This window comes from Schistocerca cancellata, chromosome 10 (assembly GCF_023864275.1).
Source record: "Schistocerca cancellata isolate TAMUIC-IGC-003103 chromosome 10, iqSchCanc2.1, whole genome shotgun sequence".
Classification (NCBI taxonomy): Eukaryota; Metazoa; Arthropoda; class Insecta; order Orthoptera; family Acrididae; genus Schistocerca; species Schistocerca cancellata.
In genome coordinates, this window is record NC_064635.1 from 77,200,231 (window position 1) to 77,216,919 (window position 16,689).

At 38.5% G+C, this 16,689-nt stretch overlaps 1 protein-coding gene across 4 annotated transcripts in view; it reads right to left on the reverse strand.

Moving 5' to 3' along the window:
- LOC126106899 (nuclear RNA export factor 1-like) overlaps nucleotides 1-8,668 on the reverse strand; it is a 299,293-nt gene extending 290,625 nt beyond the window's left edge. The window contains exons 1-2 of one of the 4 annotated variants that reach the window (XM_049913313.1): nucleotides 8,499-8,668; nucleotides 7,370-7,425 (exon numbers count right to left, since the gene is read on the reverse strand). In XM_049913313.1, coding sequence (XP_049769270.1) covers nucleotides 7,370-7,395 — 26 coding nt within the window. In that variant the 5' untranslated portion in view covers nucleotides 7,396-7,425; nucleotides 8,499-8,668. Of the gene's footprint in view, nucleotides 1-7,369; nucleotides 7,426-8,110 lie in introns of all 4 variants that reach the window. The other 3 variants (XM_049913314.1, XM_049913315.1, XM_049913316.1) reach the window with 3 other exon arrangements.
- Between the last annotated feature and the right edge of the window lie 8,021 nt (nucleotides 8,669-16,689).

The window sequence follows — 16,689 nt, forward strand, 5'->3', positions numbered from 1 at the left end:
TTGTTAATTGAATGCTTTTATAGACTACCTGAATCAGGAGTTGTAGTGTTGAAACACTTCAGAGACAACTTCAAGAATAGCTCGATTAAGTTTCCTGTTCATGCTACTGTAACAGTGGCAGACTACAATTTGCCATCCACAGAGTGGAGATGCAAATGATCAAAAATTGTGCCAGAGACAGGGATTTGAGGAAGACTATTTGGACTGTGTGGTAGAAAAATTAACAACTAATAGACAAGCTTTGTAGACCAGCTTATCAGTGACGATGTGATTGTGATAGTCTCAATGAAATGGGTGTTACAGGGGAGTATCTCAGTAGTCAAATCAGCTCTGGTCATAAAGATGTGGAGCACAAGAGAGTCAAATTCAAAAGCATCGTACAACACACCTTACAAAGTATATACTGAGGAAGGTTATGAGGGATGAGAAAGACCTATTTCCGTTCAATAGCCATGTGGGTCATTCCATGTCAAGTGGTCTAAATTTAGACAAGCTCCCCACTCAACCATCTCCAATTTTGATGAAATTTTTACAGGATGTACGTATAGACCTTACATGAAGCACTGCCAAACTACAGCTTCTTCAGTATGGTGGGGCAACTAGCCACCTTTTTGTAAAGGCTCATTTTCTGACATTGCAACTGAAATGAATAAATGATCAACTTTGTTTTACCATTGTTCAGAATCTAAGAGACCTGTCATGCTGAAACTTTGTGATCCTGTTCAGCTTTTTGGGTACAATAGCTTAGATGCAGTACAAAAGGTCAAACTATGTGCTATTAAAGTGGCTCATAAATCTTGTTGTACCAAATTTTGGCTATACTTTATTGCCTTGTATCTACTGAAAGAGTAATTTTCTGAAGCTAATACTTTAGTTATCTGCATCCTGTCATAAAACTCTGCAAGTGGCACCCAGATTGATCAAATAATAACTGAGTCATCGAAGTTCATAGTGTGCTAAAAAATTTAATCAGTCAATTTTGGCTCACTTTCAAAAGATCATATCTCAAAAGGGATCACTCAAATTTGATTTTTCTCAGCACATTGAAAAGAGCTCACCTTGTTTGATCAGAGTAAGTTGTTTTTAGTTTGGAGACTCTGCATTTAAGAACAAATAAACTTATATTTTCATTAGATTACATTTCTCGACATTGCGACTTAAATGAATAAATGATCAACTTTGATTTATCATTACTTAGGATCTAAGAGACCTGTCATGCTGAAACTTTGCAATCCTGTTCAAATTTTTGGGTACAATATCTTAGCTGTAAAACAAAAGGTCAAACTATAGTAAATTCATTATAGTGTGCTATCAAAGTGGCCCATAAATCTTGTTGTACGAAATAAACTTACATTTATATTACATTAAAAAATACATGTACCAGTCACACTCTTTATGGTTCCCAAGCCAAGTATTTCAATTCTTATAATTCATTTGCTGAAATTTGCTACTAATAGCAATTACAGTTGATTCAAACAAGCTATAATGTCAGCCCATTCTTGTTGCTGATGGCACTGGAATGACAGAAATAATGAGTTGGTTTGGAATCCAACAAGCATCCTCCGTAGCTGGCCAATAGAATGAACATGCAGATCCATTGGGGTGCATGAAACTGACTAAAACATCATTTTCTTCTTCTGAAACTTCAGGCACATTACCAATCCTCCATTTTCCATTATATATACAGACAATGTATTGGCTCAGTTGTAAGGTGGTAATATTTCTGAATGAAATTGTTGCTTAACTTTGGTCAACATTTGCCACAAAAAAAGTATCATTGGATACTCTTCTAATACAAACTTGCTTTTCATTTAATGGCACAAAATGGTGATTCTCTCTTGTTCCTGATACTGTGAAACCATTTTTGAACCTTGCTTCTTTCTCAGTTTTTAATGTTTCAATTTCTTCTTTTGAAACAAAAATGAATTGGATTCACCTGATATTCTTTGTACAGTATTTAAACAAATCAGTTGGTGTCAAAATCTGGTACTCAGTTGGTCTTTGAAGGCATGCTCTTGCTGCCAGGCACTTTACAGTTCCCCCAATTCCATCGCATGGAGATTTTCCATGGCTTGTAGCAAAAAAGTTCCATTCAGCTGAGATTCCAAAGTCATTTTGATGGTGGCAGAGATTTAGAAAATTTTTGAAGTTTTTGTACTGTGCTGCTGACCCATCACTGAAGTAGTAAATGTGTGCGATTTTTCCAAGGAGACACTTTAGATCTTCTATTAATTTCACTATAAAAGCATGCACAGCGATTGCATCATGTTTCAGGCTGTCACTTATTATACAGTAGCTGATGCTGCTGATGTCCAAGTTATTTCTGAAGCACACAACAAATGGGTGTAAAGTTGCTTGGTTGTTACTCCAGCGAAAACCTTGAGCTGCATCCCGGACAACGAAGGAAAAATTTTCAGGAAAGTCCATTAATATGATCAGTTCACTTGGCTTACAGCTTTCTTTTATGCATTTTAGGTGCTTGCTCTGGTACTTTCCAACATAATGATGAGTGGAAAGTTTGTCAATTTTTGAAATCAGATCTTCAATAAAATCCTTGGTGGTCATCTGCTTGGTTTCTAATGTATCTCTATCAGTGTGCACCTGCTGTTTGAACTCAATGGTATCATCTGGATCACTGTTTTCAAAACTACTTTCTAAAAACTGTTCCAGTAGTTCTTTTCACGGACAGATTTCACAGCGATGAAGTATAAAGTCTTTGGATTCCAGATCACACACTGTTTTAGCAATCCGACTCTTATAATCTTCTTTAACTGGAGTGCTTGCAAGCATCAGTTTCACATTTTGGTGTGAAGTGCAAACACAAACTGCCGGAGTGGGCGAGTGGTTCCAGGCGATACAGCCTGGAACCGCGCGACCGCTACGGTCGCAGGTTCGAATCCTGTCTCGGGCATGGATGCGTGTAATGTCCTTAGGTTAGTTAGGTTTAAGTAGCTCTAAGTTCTAGGGGACTGATGACCTCGGAAGTTAAGTCCCATAGTGCTCAGACCCATTCGAACAGACTGAGTGGGTTTCTGCAGCACCCACAGTGATGCACTATTTTGGCCTCAACTCGCAAAATTTGGAAAATCCAATTTCAGGCCCATACTGAAGTCGATATGCAGCAAACATTTCTTTCAAATTATTCAGAAGAAGGTATTTTTGAATCAAAACTTTCTTTCCTTCTATTCTAATTGATACACAGTCTTTTTTACCTGGACAAATTCAGCTAAATTCTTCATTCTGAAAAAATGTTACCACTCTTTCTTTTACGGCATCTGGAATGTTCTTTCCACACTTGTTCTATGGCAGAGCTTATACACCATTTTCTACCTATAACTTCCTAGCTGCTTTTATCATCCTTTCTGAAACACCAAATGCTTGCATTGTCTCTTTTATAGTCCAGCTTTGTGTTACTAATGTCAGTATTTTGCAATTTTTCGGGGTGCATTGACAATTGCAACTTCTCTTTCAATTCTCTAATCAGCTGCTTATAATCTTCACAATCATGACATGTCTTGCTGTACTAGGTGTTTGAAGATCTTTTGGGGCGAATCCTCCAGCAGTAGAAATGTTATTTGCAATTGCCTCTTGAGCTTCACTTATTTTTTGTTTTGCGTAACCTTTCACATCCCTTTTGAAATTGACTGTGATTTTCTGCTTCCTTTGTTATAAATTGTTCTCTGCAAGTTGGACAGATCTTCTGACCAGGTTTCACATTGATCTTATTCACAGCTTGCTATTGTTTTGCTATTTCCACACTGACAATCCATAAACCCTTTTTAACAGAATGGTTCTTTGCACCAAAAGGATTACAATGAAATCTCTGTAGAAAGTCATATTTGTCTACATGTATTGCTTTGTGATGAAAGCATATTTGTGCATTTTCAGTAAGACATATCTCACTTCTTCGGTTTATTAATTCCTGTTGCTCTAATGAAAATTCTTTGATTGGAATGAAGCCTTGTTGATGTGTGTATGTTTCCAGATGACATGCAGAATTATCTGCAAGGCAATGACAGATGGTACTGAAACCTCGTTGATATCCATTACACTACAATTAAATTTATGCTTCCAATTGGCATTTGTTTTAATATTAGATAAAGTAGAAGTGGTGTGTATTTCCAACTGAAAAATATTAAACAATCATAGATAGTGGGAACTTCCTTGAGAATACAACAGAATAAATTAAATAACCTGATAAACATTTCTAAAGAGTCACCCCACACATTGAAATAATTTTTACTTACCAAAAAAGATATTTATCTAGTAATGACAACACACTTTACATCACTTAAAAAGGCACACACATCATCTGAACACTCTTCACTACACAACAGTGTGACTCAGGCTGATTGTTGAAGCATGTTACCAAACTCCATTGTTACAACTAAACTGGTCTGTCTCCAAAATAAAAACAACTTTTTTGGATCAGGCAAGGTGAGCTCATATAACTCAGTTATTATCTGAGCAATATGGATGCCACTAGCAGAGCTTTATGACATGCTGACAAGTTGCAGATAACTAAAGTATCAGCTTCAGAAAGTTATTCTTTCAGTAGATAAAAGGCAATAAAGTTTAGTCAAAATTTGGTACAACAAGATTTATGAGCCACTCTGATAGCACACTATGATGAATTTACCATAGTTTGACCTTTTGTTTTACAGCTAAGATACTGTACCCAAAATGTTGTAATAGATCACAAAATTTCAGCATGACAGGTCTCTTAGACCCTGAGTAATGGTAAATCAAAGTTGATCATTTATTCATTTAAGTCACAATGTCGAGAAATGTAAAGTAATGAAAATATAAGTTTATTTGTTCTTAAATGCAAAGTCTCCGAAATAAAAACAACTTTTTCTGATCAGACAAGGTGAGCTCTTTTCAATGGTGCCGAGAAAAAACAAAACTGAGTGATTTGAGATATGACCTTTTGAAAGTGAGCCAAAATTGACTAATTAAATTTTTTTAGCACACTTTGAACTTCGATAACTCAGTTATTATTTGAGCAATCTGGGTGCCACTTGCAGAGCTTTATGACAGGATGCAGATAACTAAAGTATTAGCTTCAGAAAATTACTCTTTCAGTAGATACAAGGCAATAAAACAGAGCCAAAATTTGGTACCACAAGATTTGTGAGCCACTTTGAGAGCACACTATGATGAACTTACCATAGTTTAACCTTTTGTACTACAACTAAGCTATTGCACCCAAAAAGTTGAACAGGATCACAAAGTTTCAGCACGACAGGTCTCTTAGATCCTGAACAATGGTAAAACAAAGTTGATCATTTATTCATTTCAGTCGCACTGTCAAAAAATGAGCCTTTTCGAAAAGGTGGCTAGTGGCCCCACCATACTACATATGAAGCTGTAATTTGGTAGTGCTTCATGTACGGGTTATGTGTACATCCTGTAAAAATTTCATCAAAATTGGAGATGGTTGAGTGGGGAACCTTAGGCCACTTGACATGGAATGACCCATGTCACAAAGTTGCTACAAATCCAAACAGAGTTGAGTCACAGACTTCAGCAAAGAGCAAAGAACAAAGCTGAATGAAGCAAACACGATTGTGAGGAGAGTACTCAATGAGTTTTAAAGCAAAAATTTGCAAACTGATCTGCTTAAAAAAAAAAACAGAAGAAATTTTGGTCCTGTGTAAAGTCGATATGCACATCAAAATTACCTATTCTTTCACTCAGCGACTGTAATGGCACCAAAACAAGAGATGACAGAGAGAAGGCCAAAATAATGGAATCAGTATTCCGGAAGAGCTTCACCACAGGAGACTATAATATGGTTCCGCATTTCAATCGTTTGATGAATGCTGAAACTGCATACGCTGAGCTAAGACAACTCTGAACAGAAAATCAACTAATCTTCTTAACAGTGGAAAGGCATCTGGATTGTGTGATATACCTGTGAGGTTTTCAGAAGCACTTGGTCCTCTTCCAGTAATAGTTTATCAAGAGTCACTGTAGAAACAGAGGGTACCAAATGACCAGAAAAATCCACAGGTCATCCCCATTTTTGAAAAGGGTCATCCAACAGATTCACATATTTACAGACTGATCTTGCTGACTGGCAATCTTATGGGGAAAACGAACATGTTTTATGCTCACACATTATGATTGTTTTGAAGAATGAAAATTTTCTCTGTAATAATCAACATGGATACAGAGATACTGCAGAATTCACCCTACTCTGTTCATCCATGAGATCCAGTGTGCCAAAGACAATGGTGCCCAGGTTGAAGCCATATTCTAATACTTCTGAAAGGCATTCGATACAGTTCTGCACTATTGTTTAATGAACAAAATACAGTCATACTAAGTACTGGATCAGAGTTTTGAGTGGTTTCAGGACCTTCAAGATCTCAGCATGTAATTCTTAACCCCAAGGGTCTGTGATAGGGTGATTAACATTTACAGTACAAATTAACAATTTAGTGGACAAATCTGGGCACTCAACGAAGCACAGACAATGCTGTTGTCAATAGGTCAGCTGTTGCACTACATAAACAATGACCTGCAGAGAACAGATGGTTGAAGCAGGGACTAGAAGATGACACTGACCATAAATAAATGTATCAAACTGCAAAAAAATAAACAAAGAGTTTCACTACTGTTTGATAACAATATTAGTGACAAATCACTGCAAACAGTAACTACTGTAAAATACATGGGAGTAAGCACCCGGAACAACAAAAAATTAGGATAACTACGTTCATTGTAGAAATCTTAAGGAAATGTATTCAGTCTCGAAAAGAATACGTTTACAATACATGTCTGGCCAATTCTTTAACACTGCATTCAGTCTGAGGATCTTAACAGGTTGGATTTTAGAGAAAGATCGTGAACACCAACGAAAAATGGTGACTATCATGAAATTAGTTTTTGGGAGAGGGAAGCAGCAAGAGGGAGTGGGGTGAGGAAGGATGGAGGAAGAGTGAGGGGTGAAGGGAGAGAGGTGGAAGGGGAAGTGGGAGGTTGGAGGGAGGGGGAAAGGGGAGGGAAGGAGGGAGGGGAAAGGGGATGGAGGGAAGGTGCGGGAGGGGTAGAGGGTTGAAGGTGGAGAGGGGGGAGGGGGAAGAGAGGGGCAAGGGGGGGAGAGAACATACACTAAGAACAAACTTTTTGGGTGAAAGTCCTGCTGCATGTCAATATAGCCATTACCAGGAACCACTTCTTCAATTAACATTCTCAAGTCAAATTACTTCTTTGTTAACACCACAATGCAAATGACAACTTTTAGCAGTAATGCAGTATGTAAATACAGAAAAATAATAGGCTTTGTTTATATAACAAATATAATTTTCACTGCAGATTACTATAGTACACCACAGTGACTCACACTGAAATCAATACTCACTGATTATATGGGACTCTCCAATCCATGACTCAAAACTCAGAAACACTGCTCGCCACCTGAAGCAAAAAATAAGTGTTCTCTATATCACTGCACGTATGTCATTGTACATTTTCATTCAAAGCAATTACGAAACTGTTAAAACTGAAATCCTACAGAAATAGCAAATCAGTTTGTATTTCTATATCTGGACGACATTGACATCACAATGAGCAGAGCACTATCTCTGATGAACAGTGGTGACTCCAAAGTAACACCATTCGTCTGATCCAATTTACGGAAACCAGAAACTTGAATAATATGTTGGAAATCAGAACCCAAAATCGTACATACCATCTGTTAACCATTGTAACACTTTCAACACATGCTGCTCTTCAATATTCCAACTTAAAATTCAAAAAACCCAATCCAACAGTTTACTAGAAGCTATATGCTTGTCATGTAACTAAACTATGTAGTAATTTGTTTATATACATTACAAACAGATGCTAGTAGGCTTAATGAAAACAGCTGTAAGGATAGACTCCGTTGTAACAGAATGAGCAGTATTTCGGTGGAGATGGTAGGGAAACCCAAATCATGTACTACGGAGGATCTGAGAGGCTTAACAATTAAAGGTACGGCATCACCCTCGATGTGCATTTCCGTGATCTTTTAGCTGTTTTGCACCGGGCATGGTAGCATTAATTTTTCAAACCTGTGTAAATGTAAGTACTTGCAATAACAAACAAGGTGTGCACTTACGAATGTCATAGCTTCAGAAAGAAACTGTAATCACGCAGCAAACTCGTCTTTCTTTTCTGGTGGCCTATTCATCCTAATCCCAGCTATCTATTATTTAAAGATGTATATTTCAAAACTCTTTTCTAATCCAAATACATTAATAACTCTATACTATTATCTACTAGTCGAGTCATAGTTTATTATTACAGAAACCTCATTTTATTTGCTTTCTCGTTCTTTTCTCACACCCTGGATTTTGTTATAAACTATACCATTCAACGTCCAACTGGCTGTCAAAGTGAAGGGAAAACGCCCACTACGCTGTCATACTGAAGGGAAAACTTGACAAACCGATGTCCACCTTTAAAATAACTTAACTTTCACAAAATATACAGGCTCTGAAACTCACTCGAAAACTGAAATTAGTATGTATGGGTTTTTGCAACTGACGTAACTCACGTATCCCTCCTCCACTTACTACTCTCACCAAAACACCAGTCAAAAATGTAAATACAAAACAAATACGACAAAGATCTTAGGCAGCTCGACGGGCAGTTCAGTGATATTCCTAAGGAGGTTTAGGGGCCTGATCACAGTCTACTATGTTAGACTGTGGGCCTGATGATTTTGTTTGGTTTGTGGGGCGCTCAACTGCGTGGTTATCAGCGCCCGTACAATTACCCAGTCTTTGCTCAGTCCAATTTCGCCACTTTCCTGGATGATGATGAAATGATGAGGACAACACAAACACCCAGTCATCTCGAGGCAGGTGAAAATCCCTGACCCGACCGGGAACCGAACCCGGGACCCCGTGCTCGGGAAGCGAGAACGCTACCGCGAGACCACGAGCGGCGGACACTGTGGGCCTGAACACGTTCAATATTTATTGACAATACTAGTTCGTCAAACCAATGTATTGAAATGACCCCATATTGAAGAAAATTGTCAGTCGACAGCGCGATTTTAGAAGGTTAAGATGTCGAACAGCCAAAAGAAAGCGTGTGTTGCAAAAATATTATCTATAGCTTGAGAGCAAGTGAAAAAAGCGGAAAAGAGGAAATGGATCCGATATTGGTCGAAAAAAGGAGCGAATGGTCGCACGTTATTTTACTTTCTGAATTCAGAATCACGGATCCGGAATATTTCATAAGTTATTTTCTGATGAGTTCTGCGTCGTAAAAGTTAAGAGTGTTCATACGAGATAAAACAGAGTAGCAAAATATATTAATGAGAAAGGCAGTCGCGTTCGTCAAGGGATTAGGAGTAACTTGGAGATGTTTGACGACAGACAGGACATTCCAGTGCTCAGAGTTTAGTTCTCTATTATCAGCAAGCGCAGTATTAGTAAAAGTCTATGTAAATCAGTGAAGTAAATGCATCGGCCCGGCTAGGACCAGTTCAGGCAATTAACGTAAACCCTTTTTTTCGGCGCACGTTGGTCTATCGATTATTCATACGATTTTTAAATGCATCCCAGTTTGTTTTTCAATATGTTTGAAGACATTCTGGGTTGATTTCTGAACGAGTACCTAAGTGATTTTTGAATGCGTGCATAGTATACGTGATGTCTCTGCCAGGGGAATCCCCATCACATCTAGAAATTAAAAAGCTTTCCCGCAGAGAAAAGGGGACGGAGCAGTACGAGCTTAGCCGAATAAACACGAAAGCGAATGCCAATTGCTGTTTGTTTATGTGGTTGATTGGGTGTACGAATGATAAATGGTTTTATAATTACTAGTGAAATCTATAGATTCAGACTACCGGAGTGGAAATAAACAACTTAAAGGAATAACAAATAAGCAGGATTACATACTTCTTCTCGGTATATCCAAAAAAATGAAATTTTGACAGATAATTTTTGCCAGAAAGCTACACTACTAAGGGCCAGTTATACAGTCCCCAGTTAGCATCCGCTTCAGTTCTATTCTCGGAATAGTGCGGGAAACACGTTGTACGAACGCGTGATAACGCCCAACCGGAATATAAACGAAGGATATTGAAACTGACAGGATTAGTGAAGTTAACTGGAAACAGTGGCAGATGCAGAAAAACCTCAAGGAGGGGGCGCTAAAGATATATTGAGCTACCTTTACTTTTACCGTAATAAAAACAGACAAGTCACATGCAAAGTTTTAAGAAAGTTTCATTTAAACTGTTTACATACATATGCAAGACAATGCCATCTCATGATACAAAAAAGTTACAATTGTTGTTCTCTTCATTAAATGGTGAATTCTATGCGCCTATTCTTCCTTGCAAATTGGTTAATTACATTGTCAATAGGACCATCAATGTCAGGGTGAGTGTTCAACAGAGCTAAGCCATTAAGTTGATCCTCCTTCTTTTGTCGACCTCAGCCATGTCTTTGTACGCTGCAATGTTCAAAAACTTTTTTCTACTGTAGCAATAGATGCAGGTAGACAACCAAATGTTTTGTTCGGCGTGTGCAAAGTAGGGTAGTCAGATCTAGGACAAACAGACAACGCTTGCATAACAGAATCACGATGTGTACAAGAAAACAGTAGAATATTTGCGACTTTTCTCGAACAAATGCCAGGCAGAATAAAGTATCGCCCGCATCTCGTGGTCGTGCGGTAGCGTTCTCGCTTCCCACGCCCGGGTTTCCGGGTTCGATTCCCGGCGGGGTCAGGGATTTTCTCTGCCTCGTGATGGCTGGGTGTTGTGTGCTGTCCTTAGGTTAGTTAGGTTTAAGTAGTTCTAAGTTCTAGGGGACTTATGACCACAGCAGTTGAGTCCCATAGTGCTCAGAGCCAGTAAAGTATCGAGATCACTAGAATGGCCGCGACTTTTCTTGCAGGTTCGTGTTAGCTATCTATGTGCCAGACAGAAATGTATAAAATACGATGACGCAGACACGCATACTACATATGTATGCCCCATATGTATCCTCCACTGTCTGGAGGACAAGTTTTGACAATGGTAAGAATAGTTACAGAATTAGTGATTACAAAACTATTTGTTAGAATGAGGAAGGAGAAGAAACAGGGACATTACACCAGTTATATAGAAGAATACGACTATTACAAACATATATAAAAATTTCGTGCAACTACTTTTCGATCTTATGCTTGAGAAACTGGAGCTTAAGAATGAAATGTGAAACTACGAGGGCCGTTCAGAAAGTAACCTCCGGTTGATTTAAAAAAATACACCAAGTTAAATAAAAATATTTTAATATATACATCTTACAACTACATCTTTGCACTATTTTTCTACATAGTCTCCATAGCGATTGAGGCACTTATCGTATCTCTTCACAAGCTTTGAAATTCCTTCTGCATAAAAATCACCCGCTTGTGCCTGGAGCCAGCCTGTGACCGCATCTTTGAGCTCTTCGTCGTCATCAAACCACTGTGACCCGAGCCATTTCTTCAAATGCATGAAGAGGTGATAATCACTTGGCGCCAGGTCTGGGCTGTAAGGTGGATGGTTGATAACGTCCCACTTGAAGGACTCAAGAAGGGCCGTTGTTCTGCGAGCAGAGTGAGGACGGGCGTTATCGTGCAAAAAAACGATACCGGAAGTCAGCATACCACGGCGTTTGTTCTGTATAGCCCGTCGTAACTTTTTTATTGTTTCACAGTACACGTCTTGATTAATGGTCGTACCACGTTCCATGAATTCAACCAACAACACCCCTTTGGCATCCCAAAACACCGTTGCCATCAGTTTTCTGGCAGAAAAATCTTGCGAGGCTTTTCTTGGTTTGGTAGGCGAATTTGAATGTGCCCACATCTTTGATTGTTCTTTTGTCTCAGGGTTCACGTACTTAATCCAGGTTTCGTCACCGGTCACGATTCTGTTTAACAATGGTTCTCCTTCGTCCTCATAACGTGACAGAAAGTCTAATGCAGAGGCCATTCTTTGAGTTTTGTGGTGGTCGGTAAGAATTTTGGGCACCCATCGTGCACAGAACTTACGGTAACCCAATCTTGCTGTCACTATCTCGTACAAGAGAGTCTTAGAAATCTGTGGACAACCAGTAGACAACTCCGACATTGAGAAACGTCGATTTTCACGAACTTTTGCATCAACTGTCTGAACGAGTTCGTCAGTCACCAATGATGGTCTACCACTCCTCTCTTCATCATGAACGTTTTCTCGTCCACTTTTAAATAAACGTACCCATTCACGGACAACTCCTTCACTCATAACTCTCGGTCCGTACACGGCACAAAGCTCACGATGAATAGCTGCTGCAGAATATCCTTTGGCTGTAAAAAACCTTATGACAGCACGCACTTCACATTTGGCGGGGTTTTCTATTGCAGCACACATTTCAAACTGCCACAAAAACTAAACTAGCGCAGGTACGACGTTCACTCGACCACGGCTTCATGCCGACTGACCTGTTGAGTGCGTGAACGCACAGATGGCGTCGCTACTCCCCCCACAACCCGCACTGTGACCGATCGGAGGTTACTTTCTGAACCGCCCTCGTATTTCCTAACATAAAGGTTTTTGCTCGTAGTAGGCTTAATTGCCGTTTGATATTGGTATTTCGTGGAGTATATTCTGTTATGTTATTTTATGTAAATGAGATACATAAAAATGACCATTTGTGCCAGAACAGTGTCGCTTATTTGGCTTGTGTTACAATTGCTGCAATATTAGAAAGATCTATTTCGCATTATCTAGCAGGAAGTGACAAAATAGACGTAATCAAATCGGAAAACCGCACCAGTCTTGCATACTATTCGTATTAACGCTTTTTCAGTATTAGGCAAGGACATTTTGATTTTTTCATGTAGAAATATTTTTGACGAATTTTGACGAGGTTATAGATTCCTACACGGAAAGGAAATCACCCCGTGTAGCGCTGTAGCAAGATTAGAGAGAAAAAACTGCTGGGACCTAAGGTCTCAATAAATATATACTGTCTTGCTTGTATCTTTTTTACTGGTTTTATGTGTCCTATAGTTAATTTTATGTCACACGAAAGAGAAAGTTATTAGTTAATAGGCAATAAAGCATGCATATATTCTGAAGAGTTCTCATTCTCCCAGTCGCAAATAATCCCATCCAGTGTTAATTGTGAGTTTTTTAAAGTGGGGTAGGATGTCAAACCGGCCGACTGGGAGCAGGCGAAGCACCACAGGACATTTTAATTTCCACTGTCCTGAATATAGGTTTGAAGCCTTCCATTACAAAATATACAATTTTGAATCCCACTGGACGAAGTATAGTGGTGTGCGATAGAAGAATGCTGTATGGAGAGGTGTGGCACTGCACTTTGGCACACGTAAGACCAAATAAAGCGTCTTACATTTCCTCGAACATATATGTTTTATTTATCAAATTCTTCAGCAAGATGTGCGCTACAAAATAAATATATTTAGGAAAAATCGACTTTTAAAAAAATATTTTACGTCCTGTCTCAAACGAATGGGGGGAGGGGGCGACACAATCGAGTATTTGCCCCAGTTCGTAAATATCGTAGATCCAGGGCTGGCTTTGTGGTAATTTGGTGAAACAGACATTTCGCAGACCTCTTAGTAGTTACTGTAGATATACGACGTATTTTTCAAAATGAGAGTGTTTTTCAAAACTGCTGTGTAACAACAATGTGCACTATATTTTCAGATTAATAAAGTAAACGATGTCATATAGAATCCTCCATTAACTGTCCTAAAATGGCATATACAATGATTGTCCCTGCATAGACCTATGAATATCATACACATTCAGTATGTATTGAAAATACCGAAGGTCTGTCAGTATTGCTTATCAATATTTCTAGTATTGACAGTGTGTTAATACGCACCCTCAGACAGTCAATATATTGACAATATTATTGAACGTGTGAGGTTCCCTTTAGAAAATATTCTAACCTCCTTCCACACATATCAAAATAATAGGCTTATGATCAATGGTACTGCAGTGGAAAATATCGCAGCAGAAAAAGGGCTTTTTGCATGAACAGTCCAGCACACTATGCCAACAAATCCACAGTACAGCGAGAAAAATCTTCCAAGGGGACATGTAACATCAATTATTAGAGTAATGTTGGGACACACATATTTCTCTGCACATTTCTATAAACTGGGATGATAGACTCCTCCACATGTAGTGAAATTCCAGAAGACAGTGAAGATCGTGATCATATCATATTGGGATGTTCCAAATATCCTCCACATCAAAACAGTTGGGGAACCTCATGAAAATAAAAATTTATCTACCAACAAATACTGAAACATTATTGAGTCAAAACAACATTAAAATTAATGGTTTAGGGCCAGTTGTACAGTAGGTTACCTACAAGAAGCAGGTATAAGTCCCAGGCATATCATAGTCTTTGTGGGACATCCACAACTATCGCTAAAATTTTTCATGATGAATTAATCCGCTCTACTTGTACTTCAAAAATCCTAAATTGGATACATTCATACACATGACCCAAGTTTCACTAAGATCGATTCTTCATAAAATTAATGAAAATTAAAAGAGCTCATACAAATGTGAACATCAAGTTATACCTTGATTGCATACAATAAAGTCGTGTCAGTCATGTAAAAAATCCAGTAAATTTGTCAAGTACCATCCAAGATTCGATGCAAGTGAGGCAGAAAAAGGTTCTCTGAGTCAGCTAGTACCAGTACATAGCTTAGAGCATATGTATAATTCTGCAGCTATGTATGTATTTAATATTTTTTGGAGTTTGGTAGTCACTCTGGCTTCTCTGTTACTGGAGATTTCTTGCACCATGGTTATGTAGGTTAACATATACTGTATTTTGTGTTGCGCTATCTGCATCCATAGACTTACATACGACATAGTCTGTACATTGACACATCACCCACTATTATGTTAAATATACGTCGGTTTGCCCCTTTAATATTTTATACTATGCTTTTATTAATTTTCTGTTTTGTACTATTGTATTATTAATTTTATTTTTTGAGAATTTCAGTATACCTTCTTATTAGTTTTATTTCTTGGCAATTGCATTATACATTGCATATTATATTTTTATTGTTTGTCCTGTACAAGGACTATCTTAGCTAATGCCATGTATAAGTAAGATGGTTTTACCACTATTAGCAGTGGGTGGTATTTGGGAGGAAATGAGGGGTTGTGGCCATGTTGTTAGTTATAACTTCTTTGGTGGTCTCTTCCCCCCTCAGTATCAGTTTTGGTGGAGTCTCATTGCAGTTTGCACCACAGTCTGTTGGCCGGTCTTGTTGGACTTCCAGGATTTGCAGTGGACTGCAAGTTACTTTTGAAGTTCACAAATTGGCAGTCTATGGCTTTTGTGACTTCATTTTAATTTCTTAATTACATGTCACAAATGTAGCGTTTTTGAGGTAGTTTGTAGGTTACATTAGGCTGGCAATGTGTGTTTATTTTCGGTTACATTTTTCTTTTTTTGGTTAGGCCCCATTTATCCAGTGTGGTACTGATTGACTCAGAGAACCTTTTCATGGCCCACCCTTATGGGATCTTGCACGCAGCTTGATAAAGTTTCTGGATTTTTTACATGACTGATATGATTTTCTTCTACGCAATCATAGTTTAACATGATGTTCACATTTGTATGGGCCCTTTTAATGTTGACTAATTTTATAAAGAATCTCTTGTAGTTTTCCTTTTTTTTGTAGTGCCTGAAAATGGCATCTACACCTGGAAATCCAGGTTGTGTGTATTATTTTATCCAAATAACGGATTTGTTAAGTACAATTGGAGCTGATTTATTCATCAAGAAAAAATCTGACATATCAGGAACTGAAATTGTAATTTTATATACGCACATAATAGCTGTGATACTTAAAATTTAATTGTAGTCAATAACATAAGCAATTGTAATGGCTTACTGAGAAGTGATATCAACCCATGTATAGGGAAGAACATAGACCATGTGGTCTATGTGTAGGGTGGGGCAAATGAAAGTGACCCAAACGAGTGGATATGATTGGTTGTGACTGCATGCCTATAACCACACCCATTGATGTGAACGTCCAAACTGATTCAGATTGCAGTGTGGGCTGCATCAGTGTGAATGGAGCAGTGCAAAAGGGACAATGGTACCCATAATGGAGCAGTCGGTGTTCGTTGTTTAAACTTACGTGACAAAAAAGTCGTGTAAATGGTGTGGTCTGTTATTTGCTGTGAAGTTTAATGGTGCCAAAGCGCCAGCAAAGAGTACCATGCAACGTTTAGTTCGAAAATGGCGTCAGACAGCATATGTTTTGAACAAGTCAAAAAACATTCCGAAATGTGTCTGCACACCAAGGTTCATAAATGCCAAGAGATGAAAAGTGGTCACTTTCAACATCTGCTATAGTCAGGTTAGTACTGTATTTGCTTTCCTCTGCTGTGTTTCTTTGTACTCCGGAACTCTGTTTCCCAGGCCACTTTTATTTGCCCTACCCTCAAGAAGAAAAGCCTGATACGCTCAACTTACTGGGAAGTGATGTGAAGATGATGTGTCACTCAGTGCAGCTGAAGGACATTGAAACTAAATGTGCAAGTAGGGTAGCAGTGTATGTTCTGGCCAGAAAATCGTTGACATCGGCAGAATCATATTACAGACTAACTTAGCGCCCACTGCTTCGCTCATGTAGGCTGTACAATCTGCACAT